Genomic DNA, 15663 nt, shown 5'->3' with positions numbered 1-15663 from the left:
TTTGAAAAACAGATATTGCTAAGTGTGTTTGTAAATTAATTATTAAGTAGAAAGATATTCTTACTCGTCCTAAGATATCCACTGGCAGTTTTGAGTTAAGGAGTACAGGTTTCACTTTATCACCTGACAACAATCCATTCACAGGATTTAGGCTGTCAAAAATAGCATCATACTTGGCTTTGTCTTCCAGCTGAAGGGACAGAAATCAAATATTACTTATGGAAACAGTCACACTTGTAGTCTAAGCAGCAGTAGTTCTTTCAAAAGTATTAACTTTTTTTTAAGTTAGTTGGAAACACAGATTGCTGTTCCTGATGCTTAAAAGAAGATATGAAACAGATATTATTTCTAAGTCAGCTAGAGACTCATCCAAAACCCAGTGAGATTTATTCTTCAATTACTTTCATGGCTTCAGGTAACTATTCCCAGTAAATCAAATTTCCAAATACAAAGAGATTTCCCAAGGAACTAGTGATTTCATCAAATTAGGTCTACTAGCCCAATTATACATTTGAAATGAATGGTGATTTATCATATTTTATAATCTATAGCTACCAGCAGCACTGTATTTTTCTCAAATAGGCTTATGTTTTCTTGCAAACCACATCATAGTTCTAGGCAACAGCCTCATCTTAAACTTACCTTAACAGCCCATGGTACATCACTTGATGCTGTTCCACTGAGCAGCAAAGGACTATTAGTATCAGTCTAAAGAAAAACAGGAAAAAACCCACATTAACAAAGACATGGTTATGACCTTGCAAAACCACTCCCTTATTTGAGAAGGTGCTCCTTCTCAAAGCCAGACTGCATTTTAGTCATTCCAACCTTAGTTAAGGATACCAAAATTTAGAATAAGAAATTTAAAACGTTTCTTCTGTTAAGGACATCGCTAATAGAACAAATATCATATAAAATTGTATATAATTTGAATATATATTCAAACCCCCAATAGAACATGTAGATTCTTATTCCACATTGCTTTATTTCCCCCTATTGTAGGGCTCTATTGCCCTACAACATCACTTTCAGAAGCATTTGGTATTTATACCAACCCTTTCTAATTGCTTACTTAAAAGCAGTTCTTAATTAATGAGCTGATACGTTAAATTAAAAGAGAAATCTTACAAATCTTGGTGGAGGAACAGGCAAATTAAGGCTACTCAGGGAAACATCCAATCCATTCTGTGCACATGCTACAAGTCGTAAAGCCACAAAAAATTCCTACAGGAAAAATGAAATTTTAAAGGATTTATTATATGAAAATACTCAAGTTTCAGAAGAATTAAGAGCTTTTCTAATATTGCTATATATACAGAGGATTTCCAATAGCCTCAAAGGGGTCACAAAGTGAGAGAAAGCAGCAGTCAGCAACTGCTGAATTCCTCCAGTGAGGCGAAGTTTGTAATTACTGGTTCCAAGCATTTAGTAACTTCCTGGTTAGTGAGGCCAGTTCTCAGCACTCAGTTCTGCTGTCCCAGAGCAGTGAAAAATTAAAGTAGCAATTACAGTTACTCTTGGAGGAACCTAGTTGATCCCAAAGGTGGCAGTAGATGGAGGGAGAGAAAAGAAAGATACAGCACATGAGAAAAACAGACCAAAAGAAGTCTGAGGAAAAAAAAAAAAAAACAAAACACCAAAAAGCAAGTAATAAATTGTTTGGTAGATGCTACAAGCTCCTCCTTTTCCTACCGTGGGATGAAGCAGCAAGTTCTGCACAGGCTGTTGTTTAAGTAACTGTAGTTCAAACCAAACAGCAACACACAGGTAGAAAAACTGCTTTCCTGAACCAGAAATCTTAACTTGCATCTTAGTTCAAGGCTTGCTAACAGTTTGAGTAACTTCATACATCATATAAATAATCATACCTGTTTATTCAGGATACCTTTGCCATCAGTATCAGCTAAGTCCCAAATCTAAAACATAAAAAATAATAGACAATAAGCGTTTCACAATAATGAGAGGAAACTGGCACGTTCTCACTCCATTTAACAATAACTTGGATGACAGTCCAGGTCTTAACTTCATGATAGCACTTATTTATGGTGAAAAATTTACATATTGTTTTAATTCAGACCATAAGCTACATATATAGTAGAATAAGCAAGGATGCTGAAGTAGGAAACTATTGGATGGCACAACTGAAGAACATTAGGGAAGATCACGTATCCTGTAGTACCACTAAGTATTTTAATTTACACAGGATACTGTGTACTGAAGCAAGAGACATGCTAATTAAGTAATTGTCATTAAATACCTTTCCAAGTACCAAATCTGTCAATCCAGACTTTTTCAAGAAAACAGCTGCATCAGAAGCTAACACTCTTCCCGCATTAGCAGAATCAACCTGGGGGGAGAAAAAAACCTCAGATGACAAACCAGCTTTTGAATTGATGCAATACCTTTACACGGGCTCTCAGAAAGATAGGAAAGAAGAATGCTCAAGTTAACATGGTCACTTTGAGAACAATCTTCTGACTTTTTTTAAAAAAAGAACTCCCTTTCATTAAAAGTGTTACACTAGAAGACATTTTTAACTAGCTGCTCCAGATTTGGTATTAACAGGCAGACTTTGGAAGTTGGTATCTTAAGCTAATACTGCCAAACTGAAGATATATCATGCCTATATATCTAAGCAACTTTCACACTCTAATATGTTTTACAACGTTCCAGAAAAACAATTCATAACTGACAGATGTGGATAATAGCGTAAGACACAGACAGAATAAGAACTCTGCCTAGACCCAGTTTGACCCAGTTTGGGGCAGAAGCGAGGAAGGAAATCCAGATCTCCCAAGAGATGGTCTGAAAAAGAAAGCTCTGGTTGAAGACACCTTTACTACCCTAGAAGAAGGAAACACTCCCTAAAGTGAAACTTATTTACACAATGAAGAAGTTGGTGACACTTTTGGCAGAATATCAACCAGCATGGACTTCTCCCTGGATCAATATGTTAAAATAGATGGTTATTCAAGTTCCTAAATGAAAACAGTGCCTCACCTATACCTTCAAATGGAAGAAGCAAGCAGTAAAACTTACACCACGTACATGAGGACAAGGGAAACAGAGGAAAAGCTGCAAGTCTTTGAGAGCCTAAATCAAAGCAATGCCTAAAAAGGCCACAGAATGGAATGAAAATACCCTTAGTCCTTTTGTTAATTCAAACCTTCAGGCTTACTACATCAAACAGGTAGCTGTACAGGTCCTACAAGCTCTAGATATCAAATAATAGCTTTTATTTTATAGAAGTTATACAATACTATCTTCAAAAGCAAGCTCTTCCCATCCATGATCAGCTGAGATGCCCTGAAACTCTGAAGAATTTGAGACATGATAAATAATTCAAAGGATAGGAAAGAGGCAACAGAGGTCACTTTCTTTCCACACTTCCTGGAGAGAAAGAGGCAGAGAACTAGAACTGAAATCCTACAAATAGATGAGCACGCATGGAAAACTGAAGTACATGCACAGAAAAAAAATAACTTGATACTAGCATTAGATTTCCCAGTACCCCCTTTTGAAGATAAATGCTTTTTGAGCACCTGCTGAACACTGAGTCATCATGGCTGACTTCAAAATAGCTGGAGAATGCCTCATGAAAATCAGTGCTTCAGGGAGAACAGAAAGTTTGGAAATATACAGCGAAACACTTGACAATGATGCATCACATCATTTACAGTCTCACAGCTTTGTGTTGAAACAAAGACTGTGTTCAATATTTAGTTTGGAACATAAGACCAAGGTTCCAAGCCCACAGGTGCAGCACACACGAGGTGCTGAAAGCAAACAGCTCCCAAGGATGGGCTTAGAGCTCGCTAGAGAAAGACTGCAGAGAATTCATTTGGAAAGCACGCTGCAGTGTATGAAGGTTGTCTGTAGACACTCCTGCTTCTAAAAGTGAACAAAAAAAACCTCTGAAAACAATCCCCAAAGCATCACTTCATATAGAAGTGAAAACACCTTTTATTATCAAGGTAACTAATATGATTTTAATTAGGAGAGGTTGTTTCCTCTAATTGAGGATTCCCTGGTCAGAGCAATAAAAATCACAAACACTACAGCCTTGTAATTAGTCTGCTTCTCAGATTTTTAAAATGTTTAATTCAGTCTGTATGACAGCGCTGTTCATATTACAGGCAAAAAGTTGCCGAGACGCTGCATCAAATGCCCTTTTCAGTTCCTGGAGCTGACCTTACACATCAGCACAGGAATCTTGGCACCCACTCAGAAAACTTCCAGCCTAGGACTTTCCCACTCTTTAGTGAAAGTCAAAGCAACACACTTACCAGCTCTGTTTATTTTTCATTTCCTCACCTCCAACCCAGAGGAAGGTGACTTGAAGGGAATTTAAGCAGCATTCTTATTTAAACCAATATGGACACAGTTTCTTTTTGTGCAACTGATTCCCTAAAGTTTAGTAATTATTTTTTTTAAAAGGCCTGATTTCAAATTCTTTACAAATTACTCAGTCTTGCATGCTGGGATCAAGGTACTTACTAAGCATTAAATCAGTGCAGAATATTGGCTTATGATCAACTATCACACCAAGAAGATCGTGGGTATTTGTCAGTTACACACCAACTTGGTAGAGCTTTTTCTCTGATGTGCAAAAAGCTGTATTAGCCAACAACTCTTACTGCAAGTTGTCTTTTGTAGAGCCAGAAATGATTAAAAGTTAAAAACGTACATCTGATGTCACGAGGTCACAAGGTAACAGTGAAAAGCACTGCAACGCAGGGTTCATCAAGAATTCAGCAGCAGCTCAATCATACTACTTACCAGCCACACAGCATCACACGATTAAGTAATTTGCTACTACTTTATCACACATATTTAAATTTATCCTTTAACCTCAGCCTGTTTTGAGGGTCAGTCTAGAAAACATTAAACAGAGAAACTTCTATTTGAAAGAAGCGTCCCTATTGAAAGTTTCATATTTCAATCGCATTGTAGGAAGCCCAGGATTTATACCCATTTCACAACATGCGTTATGCCAGACGAATTAGTTTAGGTTTGTGACTGGAAGTGCATAAAAGCTATTTCAGATAATAAATTTATTCTGAAGTTGCATGGAACATTGTTAAGTGCTTCTGGTATGAAAGAATAAAAACACGCTCTACCAGCACCATAAGGACAAAGTGGGAAATGTCTTTCCAACATTTATATTTTGAAAGTCGACATCTCCTTATCTAAGGGAGGGAAGGAAAAAATTATCTAGTGCAACTGAAGGTCTTTAGACACAGTACATTCGAAAGCTACTCTTTAGGAGAAACGCTTGCACAAAAGAGCTTGGCTGAGCAAGTCAGGAAACTAATCCTCTAGAAAACAAATCCATTGGCACAACTTCGCTAAGAGTAACATCATGTTTAAGGAATCCCCATTCCTGTACACCACCGAGACTGCCAGACAACAAATAGTGCTCCAGTTTCACTAGGCTATATATTCCCATGAATGCAAGATGCCAAGTGACTTAGGAACTAGTATCACATTTGTGCTTAAATTCAGTTTCTTTATCCAACTTTTTGCATCACTCTTCAGCAGTCAAGCAACTGCGATCAGGAGGAGGAGAGAAACAGGTATGTGGCAAAGATGATACATGACAGTGATAGTAACATTGAGCTAGGAAACCTGTAACATGCAAAAAAATTAGTTCCTTGCCTTTTCTTGTGACCTTATAACGATCACCTTAGTACACAATTCTCCTAAGGCTTTTAATGCAATGCCTAGAGATAGACATGCAGTGGATTTGTCCATCAGACTGAAGGAAAACTTTGTGAGGGTGATACTATCTCCCTTCAACCTTCAGGGGCCATCCAAAATTAGATTCAGGTAAACCCTCTCTTCTAGTTTAGCAATTTCAGAACTGCTACTCTCCTGCAGTGGAGAAAAACCCTCGTTAAAGTAAAATAGAAAGCTCAAACTTTTCGGGATGATGCACTTTAACTGCTGTTTTATGCACTTGATAATGGGACTAATCCCCTAAGCACAATCCAAAAAATAAAGCATGGATGGAAATCCTGGTTTTCTCTCTTCCCCAGCAGATAAGCTTGCATTCTGATGCTGACAGCCAAAAGAAGTTCCTAAATAAAGAGATCATATAAACTATATCCTGTCTTAGGAAAAACAGGCAGGAATGTTACCAGTTGCATAAAGGAAAAAAACCACTTCCTGTACGCTTGTTTGCTGGTTTGTTTTTTTTTTTTCATTTTACAGGGTTCATCAATTACTCATCAGTTCTTTCTATTAAAAAAAATATATATATTTTATATTGTTTTACACAGTCATTCTTTTACTTTACTTTTCCTTAAAAGTTTTCATATACCTATGTTTGTACAATAACGTATATTATGCACAGGATACAACATATTGCTATTACAGAACAGCTGAAACAGCTATTTTTCAAAAAAGCAGTATTTGTAGGAATTAATTTTATTTTTACTTTATGAAGTCAAAAGATTTGTATCTGTTGAGTGAAGCTGCAAGAACTACACGCATTCTTTTGCCGTTCTGTGGTCTTCCAACCAAATTCTGCTCCTTGCAGGGCCCTGTAAGAGCCTCTGGGGAAACTCCGAGAGAGATGTAAGTCTTACATAAGACAAACTGCACGACAGACACAGGAAGTTCAGCTTCACTTGTGAGAAGTAACAAAGAACTTAGCAATACAGCATCTTGCAAAAAATTTACTCCATTCCAAGAGCTAACAGTCTTATAACTGTAAAGTGATATATGTCATACATACCTGACAGTTCCCCAGCAAATTAAGTCTTCTTACAACCAATACTAAATTTATACTGATATAGCTTAGACTGAAGTTAGTTACTATAGAAATAAACTTTAAAGCAGAATAATTTTCCTTGAACTGTGTTTACACACTGTTGGGCATGCTGAAGTTTACAGCAAAAAAAAATATTCTTTCTTTAAAAAACAAAAAGTTTGTTCTCTCAACAAAAATGTACATACCTGTCGATAGAATTTCTCATACACAGGATTTGCACTCGATAACTGTAAGAGAGAGAGAGAAAGTTAACCCTAAGGATCCATATTTCAATTCCCTTCTCTGTAGATAAACATAGAAAATGCTTTTTACTGCTCTTCAAAGAATCTTTAAGCACTTATACAATTCTATTTATCCTGTAAAATGATGAGGTCTATAACGGCTCTTCATGCTGTAATGTTCAGAAGACTAAATTATTGTTTTGAAGTCAGTGATACCGACCGCTATCAGATTAGTTTCAGACAGGTCACCGGGTCAGGCAGCGTGAAACAAGAATTCTTAAGCAAGATCATCTATAGGCAAAAGAAGAAACCCGAAACGATAGTGGCTAGGAGTGCTCTCTAATGAATACAAAAACAACACAATTTTATTTCATTATCCACTGCATCATTCTTTAGAATTTAGTGACTATGCAATAAGTCCATAAAAATTTCCAGTGTCTGAATTAATTCCTGGGTTAAAAATGAAATCCACAGCAGTGGTGAAACAAACAAACAAACAAACAAAAAAGGAATATTTCAACTGAGTTTTTTGTAATTTGAATCCTTGCCAGAGATAACTTCTGCCTTAATTCCACTGCCATCTACCAGACATTCAGTGCTCCCCTAAATTTAGGTGGACAAGGATAAAGGACATCTTTGGAAAATGCCCTTCCCTCTATGAATTTATTTCTAAACCATTCTTGGAAACTCTAAAAAAGTCCAAGGCCTGAAACTAATATCCTGGTCTACATCAAATACCCTCACCCAAGGGATTCTCAAGACATGTATTGTTAGAGTTACCTCTCTCCCTCAACATAAAAACAGGTACAAAATCGGATACTATTTTCATGAAGTGCACATTGCCTAAATCAAAGGCTCTGTGCACAACTCAGTGCATTTATGCAGAGGATAACCCTAGAATTATCACAATGTGTTGCCTCCACAAACCCAGCTAGAACAACTGAGCATAATACAAGTTAATTACACAATACATACTATAAAAAAGAAAAAGAAAAAAAAACAACCACCCAAACACACAATTTTGAATACCATCCAAAACCAGAATTCTCCCCCTTAAGAGGAATATGATCTCAAAGCCCAGGATCTACAGACCTTTGAATCCAAACAAGGTAGCTTCTTTGGCTTTAAAATTTAGAAGTTTGCATTGAAATATGGAAAAAAAAAACCCCAGTATTCTAGATGTCACCAATCATATACTTTAATAGAGCATGTATAAATGGTGACAACTTAAATAGAACTACATCTATTTTCCTATAGCAATAACTAATAGAGTTGCTCTTTTAGCTAAACACTTAGATATTCCCAGGTGACAATTATGAAAGAATATTAAGAGAGGAAGTTTAGCAGAAATGAGGGGTTTAGTGTGATCTTGTTCAACTACAAAAAATGCACGGTATCACCAGAACATCCTGAAAGGCAAATTATAGAGAACAGCTAGAAACAACAGAACTTTCAGTCAGAACTTGAAATCTGCTTATTCAGCAAGTATGCTCTTCCAGAGACACTCAGTTTCTTCTGTGAGCCACATGGCATTTCTGATTCTCTAGGGTTTTTTTTGGTTTGTTTTTCATTTTTCTGGTTTTTTGGTTTGGGTTCACTTGGGGAGGAGTGGTGGTGGTGGGAAATACCTATCACATTGCAAAAATTACATAGGCTGGTTTAACCCCAGGCATGCAGCTGCTCGCTCACCCCCACTTCTCCCCAGAGGGGTAGGGGAAAGAAGGAGAAAAGGGGGGGGAGAGGAAAAAAAAAATAAAAATTCATGGGTTGAGATATAGACAGTTTAATAGAACAGTATCAGAAAAGGAAAAAACCAATAATAATGGCACAAGTCACTCTCACCACCCAATGAATTGGCACCATGCTGAAGAGCGATCACGAGTACCCACTCCCCAGCCAACCCCATTTCTACACGAATACGATGGCTACGGTACAGAAAATTCCATGGGCCATTCCATCCTTCCATCCAGGCTTCTTCTCAGCTTCTACGGGAAGCTGCAAAAACAGTCCTTGAAAACTATAATCATTGCACAACTAAAACAATATGTATTATTGACACTCCTTTCATACCAAACCTGAAACACAACAACTACTAGAGAGAAAAATTAACTCTCTCCCAGCTGAAACCAGGTCAGGTGGGAAACCATCATTGGTATTCACCGCAATACATCTGTTTATATACCTTAACCTTGCTCTGACTTTGCTCTGGTACCCCAAAGATTTTTATCATTTCAGCCACCATCTAAGCAGGCATTTATACATCCCTTAAAATAGCCTGAAATATATTCAAGTTCTGCCAGACCTCTGACTACCATAACACCAATATAACTAAAACACTTTCAATCACTTACCGGAACACTCCAAAACATACTCTATTTCCTTAACTAAACCTCAAATCTTATACCTACCAACTCAGCTACACTTGGAACAGCAATCTAGAGGGGCAGTTCTCCTAAATTAGTATTTTACTTACTCAGTATTACCTCATTATAATGTAAAACTATAGGCACAGAATCAAACTAAAGCTGTGAGCAGAAAACTAGAACAGAATTGGCCAGCGCATACGCTAGAAACATCAATTCTCACACATCGTCCCTCTTACCCAATATCACCCTTTGTTCAGCCAAAAGTTTCATTATTACAGCCAAACTGATCATTGTCACTCCTGGACAGGAAACAGAGTGTTGAAGTCCTGCAATGAAAACACTAAGCGCAAAACAATCCTTTCATTCAGTACGTAGAATACAAGCCAGTAATTCTAACTTATTTCATTAGTGCTTCCAATATTCCTTTTAACACCAGTATCACTGCAATAACTGCAATTTCCTGTGACACCAAATAGAATAATAGTAGTAAAAAAATTTCCTAGGCTATTTTACTAGTAACAGACTTATTTTTCCTTCAAAGTATACCCTACAATAAAACAGCAGATACAAATATAGTTCTTGATCTTCTGGGATAAAGAAAAAAAAAGAACAAAAAACTGCTCAACATCTTTCAAAGTGCTGCTGTAGAATCTACCTGACCCATTTCTTCTTATGAAAATAAGAAAAATTTCTTCGCAGAGAGTAAATTCAACTTGTTTTCAATGCAAAAAAGAAGGGAGGGAGAAAAGGTCAGATTCCACAGTGTACGAAAATAGAAATACATTATTATGAGTCCACTTAAAAGTTTATCACTTTAAGAGTAACATCTGCTCTAGTAATTACAATCTTTATTACAAATCTATGAACTTTAGAATATTAACCCAGAAGAAAAAAAAAAAACACCTTCAGGGACGCCCGTCATTTTCATCTTCTGCTGTCAGTCAAGCCTTTCTATCCCCATGTTTTCACCCCTCTGGCACACTTGCATTTAGGTGTAATGAGATACTCCTACCAGTCTGTCCACCCTGTCTATCTACAACCTTCCTTCCCGCAAAAAGGTTTAAAAAACAAACAAATAAAAGCTGTCCATTGAGACAAACAAAAATAACGCCCCCCTCCAGCCCATATGAGATAGAATAGCTTGTTTCTCCCCTTCTATCTTGATTAAAATCCAAAATACTGTATTCTATCACCATGCAAAGCTCTAGGATTAATTTTAAGAGTTTCCAGGCTGAACAACACAATCTGGTTGTAGATGTTCTTCGTGCAGTCATCCCTTTGCTCTTTTCTGGTTCCCAAAAGGACTCAGTATGGAAAAAAGCTGTTCCTCTAAAAAACTGCAAGAATCCCACCTCTCTATTTCCAAGACAACACGGAGAGAAGGGGGAATAAAGTGCAAGCAGTTCTCAATGCTCTTTCACCATTGGGTGCAGCTACTTCTAAAGTTTGACAATGGCACGAAATGAATCCAAAGAGACAACTGTAAGTACCAGGGACTATCCTACTTGGAACCCCTTCCACAGCAGTGGGTGGGCAGCTAGACACAGTACTGCAAGGATTACAAACAAGAGAGAAACCAATGAGGAAAAAAAAGCCAGCCTGCCAAAAAGCAGGTAAGTTGAAGGAAGGTAAGTTGCTTTTCTTACATTGCCCTTTTCAAACAACACTCAGCTCGTCTTTTCCTCTATTGCCTGTCTGATCTGGAGGGTTTCATGGTAAAGCTTCCTACCACTTCCCATTCTATAGCCAAGCACATCTCCTACAGCAATAACAAAAGATAACATTACTATGAATTTGAATCAAGTACTTCAAATTTCAGCACTTTAATTCCCACTAAACAGCTGAAGTGTGCACAGAAACTCTGCTGTCTCCTCTCTGCAAAGATGTCTGTCACTGCATAATTAAGAATGGTTCGATTTAATTTTCAAATCACTACAGGAAACCTCCACCATCTTCTAATCAGTACTGAACAAAGCCTGTATAACATTAAAGAGTAGCTCCACTGCCTTTTTAGATTCCTCTACTCTGTAACACGGTTGATGCAATATCGATCAAAAAAAAAATTAAGTTCTACCTGCTTTAGGAGCAACCAGCCTCCAACATATGCAAGTTTAAACACACACACACACACGCGCGCATAACTCAGATTTCCTCACAGCTCACGGAAGACAGAAAGAGGAACAACAGATCTCTCACTTGGGTAAAAAAATAAACTAAGATCTTAATTTTATCATTTTGTTGCTGCCTTCAAAAAATAAAAATATAAATCAGAAGTTTGTCAGAGACCTCAAAAGCTTTGGCTCTACATTATAGATAATATATTTATTGCTATGATAGTGTCGTTCAAGCTGTAAGTATTTAGATCCCAATGAATTCTAGTAACAAGACATGAGCCCTGGCAATGCCCACAATAGACAGGTATCTATATGGCTTAGCCTCAGCTATAATATTCAATGCTTCCCTTCAGCAACAACCCACAGTGCTCTGGACTCTGTGACACAATACTGAAGTTTAAACTGAGACTTGCAGCTAATTAGGATACAAACTCACATTGCACGACTTTGTCTTGTTTACCCAAGCAGCCCACAACTGCTTTTTAGGATGACTACCACTTTTCACCAAAACTATTTCACGACATCAGGAAAACAAACACAAAAAGTTATCTTCACATTCTGCCTAAATACTTCTTTACCCCAAACGGTGAGTTTCCTCCTCCGTCACACAAAGGCAGTTTTTCAGAATAAATCACAAGTTCAATTTTCAAGAGCAACAAGAAGTCTTTGAGCGTCTGTATTACAACAGCTTTCAACAAACGCATCTTCCCCCCTCTCAAGATGCAGATTTTCTGCACCTTCAGATTTCTGTTCTTTCTTCCTCCATTAACTCCCTAAATTAAGCAGGTCAGATAAGCGACCATCCTTGGAAGGTCAAAAATGTAACTCCTCATATTGGCTGAGCTTAATTTGAGTTTTTCAACAAGGGATGACAATTTGTGAGACAGGAACAGTTCCTTCCCGTTGATGTTGCTAAGTTTGATTCCAAACTAAAGGCAACCACAACAAAACATTCACTTAGGGAACTTCTAAGGAAGCTTCTACCATTAAATTCACAGTTATGCTTAGAACATAACGCTTGGTGAGCAAATGCAAGTGGGAACAAGATGTTGCAGAATGAGTTCGAAATGGGGAGAGAAAAGACACTTTAAATTATTACTAAATTGAGGAGAGGGAGATAATCACCTTCAGTTTGCAACACTCTTTCAAGCATACCTGGTGTAATAAATTTCACTACAGATACGCAGGCCTGAAATACTTTTACTAATCAGCCAACAAAATACAATTAGCACCAAAAAGTTTCAAATTACTTAAACAGAGCTTTGGTATTCAAATAAAGGATGCCCAGCCCTCTCAGACACTGCAGCTGCAAAGTCATCTGAAAATACCCTCGTCTCAGTTGGAAATACCCAACTTCCTAGCTACGTTAAATCACAGTCGAAGCGAAAAAGGGAAGGAGAAAAGAAAATTTGACACAATTGTGAGCTTGACTGCAGGTTAATATAGCTCTTATTCTCTGCACACGGGCTACAGCAGAAAGTACCAATCTGCATACTTTTTATTGCTGCTGTCAGTAACTGATCTAACAGGAGCGAGTAACTGTACACCACCCCCCACAACTCCCTACACCGTCATTTTCACTTCCTCATGCTCATCTAAACAGATTTAGAACACTTAACAATTTGTTATGCCTTTTCATAGCCCTGAAATTCCAAAAGTTAGAGCATACATTGAAGAAATCATCTTTAGTCTTGCTAGACTTTCTAAGATGATCCTTATGCAATGCAAAAAAGAAAAAAAATAACCAAAGGAAAAAAAAACAACCCAACACCCACACAAGTGGTCAACAACAACAGAAATAGCTTCCTCAATTTAACCACTGATGTAAGCTGTAGTCACAATGGTTTTAAGGATACTGGTGATTTTTCTGCTTCTGTCAACATTATCACGTTTGTATTTAGTCCCCCTTCCATGTGACCAAAAGAGTAAATAAATTCTACAATGAAAGGATTACACAGCCTGTAAGCAATAATGTCTTGCTTTAGAATGCACTAGAGCAGACACTCCTCCCCTCCCTCCAAATAAAGACCCAGAATAGCCCATGCCTTTAGACCAGCAGAATTAAGGCTACCGCTCTATGAAAAGTGCTTTCCTCTGCAGTAAAAAGAAAAAAAACTTTTTCGCTTGAAGACTGTTGAAAAAAGAGACACAGAAAAGGCTAATCTAACATTATTAATATTAAAGTAAGCTTACACAGAAGGTACTACTTCATAAGCACATATCTCTAGACCTTTAAAGACACATTTATTTTCTCCATGTATTTGAAGTTCATGTTTTCACTGAAGTATCCTTTCTTTCCTTTCAGTAGTTGATGATTTTTTTCAGAAGTCAACTACATAAGTAACTGCAAATTGAGCAGTCTTGCTGCCAACTTCTAAAGTTGGCTTATATGTGCTTTAGTGAGTCAGGCTTATTCACCAGCTTTAATTTCTGTAAACGTGACAATTGATTATGGGACCGGAGCATCCCAAGGCAGGAGCATGTGCACCAACAGGCCCGCCTCGGGCAGGAATACCAATTTTCCATGTCCCTGGTAAACAAAACAAAAAAAATCCCCAAAAGTGTAGTTTATTAGCTATGAAGTCTCTAGGGAAAAAAAAGAGGTAACCTTAACAGTATGAAGCAATTCTACTGCCACCAGGAAAAAAAAAAAAAAAAAAAAAAAAAAAAAAAAAACCAAACAAAAAACACAAGCAGGAAAGACTTGGGCAAAGTGAGATCCCCAGAGCACCAGAGGGTGCCAAGATCTCTCCAAGTTTTAAGACCTGCAAAGCTCTTCACTATGAGGCATCTGTCCGGGCAAAAACGCTGTCCCCAGGCCACGGGGCCCACCACAGAAAAAAAAGAAAAAGGTAAAATGACTTCCAAGCAGCACCTTTGGAGTGAAGTTCCCGTTGGAGGAGGGCACCGAGCTCTGCCCCCCGAGCTGACCCCTCCGCTGGCCGCGGGGAGCGGGCAGGGCGGCCGGGCCCGCACCCGGTTACCTGACCCCGGGCTATCGCCTTTCCAACCCTCCCCTCGCCGCCCGGTTCACCACCTGCCTTCACAAACCCACGGGGCGGGCCGGGCTTTTTGTCGCTGTCGCTCTTTAAACCTGTGTCCTCGCAGAAGACAAAAGACGGACCGCGATTACAGCCGCCGCAGCCCGGACCTCGGCGGCGGCACCGCCCGCCCCCCGGCAAGGCCGGGTCCCCCCCGCTTCAGCCCCCGGGGTCGGGGAGGGGGAAGGCACCTGCGGCCGGCCGGGATCTCGCCTCAGCCCCGGGGTCGCGGCTCGGGGCTCCCCTCACGGACCGCTCCCCCCGCGCCTCACCCACCACCTGACAGCGGCGGCGGCCGTTAGGGCGGCGGCGGCCACACACAAAGCCCTGTGGGCAGCACCCAGCCGCTCCCCGGCGGCGTCCAGGCGGCCCCCGACACCCTCAGGCCCCGCTCCGGTTCCGAACCCTCCCGCACCCCCCGTCCCAAGCCCCGGGAGGCCGCTCCGGGCGAGGAGGCGGCGGGTCGGGCGGTACCTGTGTGAGGGAGAGGTGGGCGGCCATGCTGCTTCCATCATGCACCGGCCGGGCCGCAGGAAGGACGCGCCGCGGCCCCGCCACTCGCGGCCCAACTTCAGCAACTTCCCCAGCCGGCACCGGCCAAAACCCGGCACCGGATCCCCGTCCGCCCGGCCCGGCCGGAGCCGGAGTCTCCTCCGGCAGCGCACGGCAGCCGCAAGCAAAACCGGGAGCCGGAGCGGGGCGCGCCGGAGCCGGAGCCCGCTCCAGGCAGCTGCAACAAAAACCCGGAGCCGGAGCTGCTGGCCGAGACCCCCCGCTCCCGGTTCCCGGCCTTTCCCTCACCTTTTCCGTTGGCCCCGCTTCTGCCGTCGGTGCTTCGAGCATTTTGCGGAGTGACGGTCCCCCGGCCGAGTCATGACACGAGTGGGGGAAGTCCCAAGGCAGGAGGTGCATCAGGTCTGGGCTCGCTTGCAACAGGACTGGGCAAAGAGCCCGGGAGGAAGCGGGGCTGAGCCCGGCAGGACGTCCTGACCCAACATGTCCTCTCCTGGCCCAGCACCAGCGAGGGGCAGCCCTGGACTTGGCCTCCTGCCTCTCTCCCCCCAAACCTCTCTCCCCTCGCAGGAAATTATCTGCCTGCCCAGGCAACCTCTGGTCATGCAAGTCCTCCTCCCCTTGGTGGAACAA

General features: G+C 40.4%; 1 protein-coding gene across 5 annotated transcripts in view; it reads right to left on the bottom strand.

Moving 5' to 3' along the window:
- EPS15 (epidermal growth factor receptor pathway substrate 15) overlaps window positions 1-15375 on the bottom strand; it is a 52346-nt gene extending 36971 nt beyond the window's left edge. For 4 of the 5 annotated variants that reach the window (XM_014939334.1, XM_014939338.1, XM_014939335.1 and 1 more), the window contains exons 1-7: window positions 15319-15375; window positions 6961-7002; window positions 2258-2347; window positions 1869-1916; window positions 1129-1224; window positions 643-708; window positions 65-190 (exon numbers count right to left, since the gene is read on the bottom strand). In XM_014939334.1, the coding sequence (XP_014794820.1) occupies window positions 65-190; window positions 643-708; window positions 1129-1224; window positions 1869-1916; window positions 2258-2347; window positions 6961-7002; window positions 15319-15360 (510 nt within the window). In that variant the 5' untranslated portion in view covers window positions 15361-15375. Of the gene's footprint in view, window positions 1-64; window positions 191-642; window positions 709-1128; window positions 1225-1868; window positions 1917-2257; window positions 2348-6960; window positions 7003-14991; window positions 15120-15318 lie in introns of those variants that run through there. The other variant, XM_014939336.1, reaches the window with a different exon arrangement.
- Window positions 15376-15663: the final 288 nt, after the last annotated feature.

The sequence above is a fragment of the Calidris pugnax genome, unplaced genomic scaffold (assembly GCF_001431845.1).
Source record: "Calidris pugnax isolate Ruff unplaced genomic scaffold, ASM143184v1 scaffold18, whole genome shotgun sequence".
In the NCBI taxonomy this organism is placed as follows: Eukaryota; Metazoa; Chordata; class Aves; order Charadriiformes; family Scolopacidae; genus Calidris; species Calidris pugnax.
This window is presented reverse-complemented; position numbering and strand designations above follow the sequence as displayed.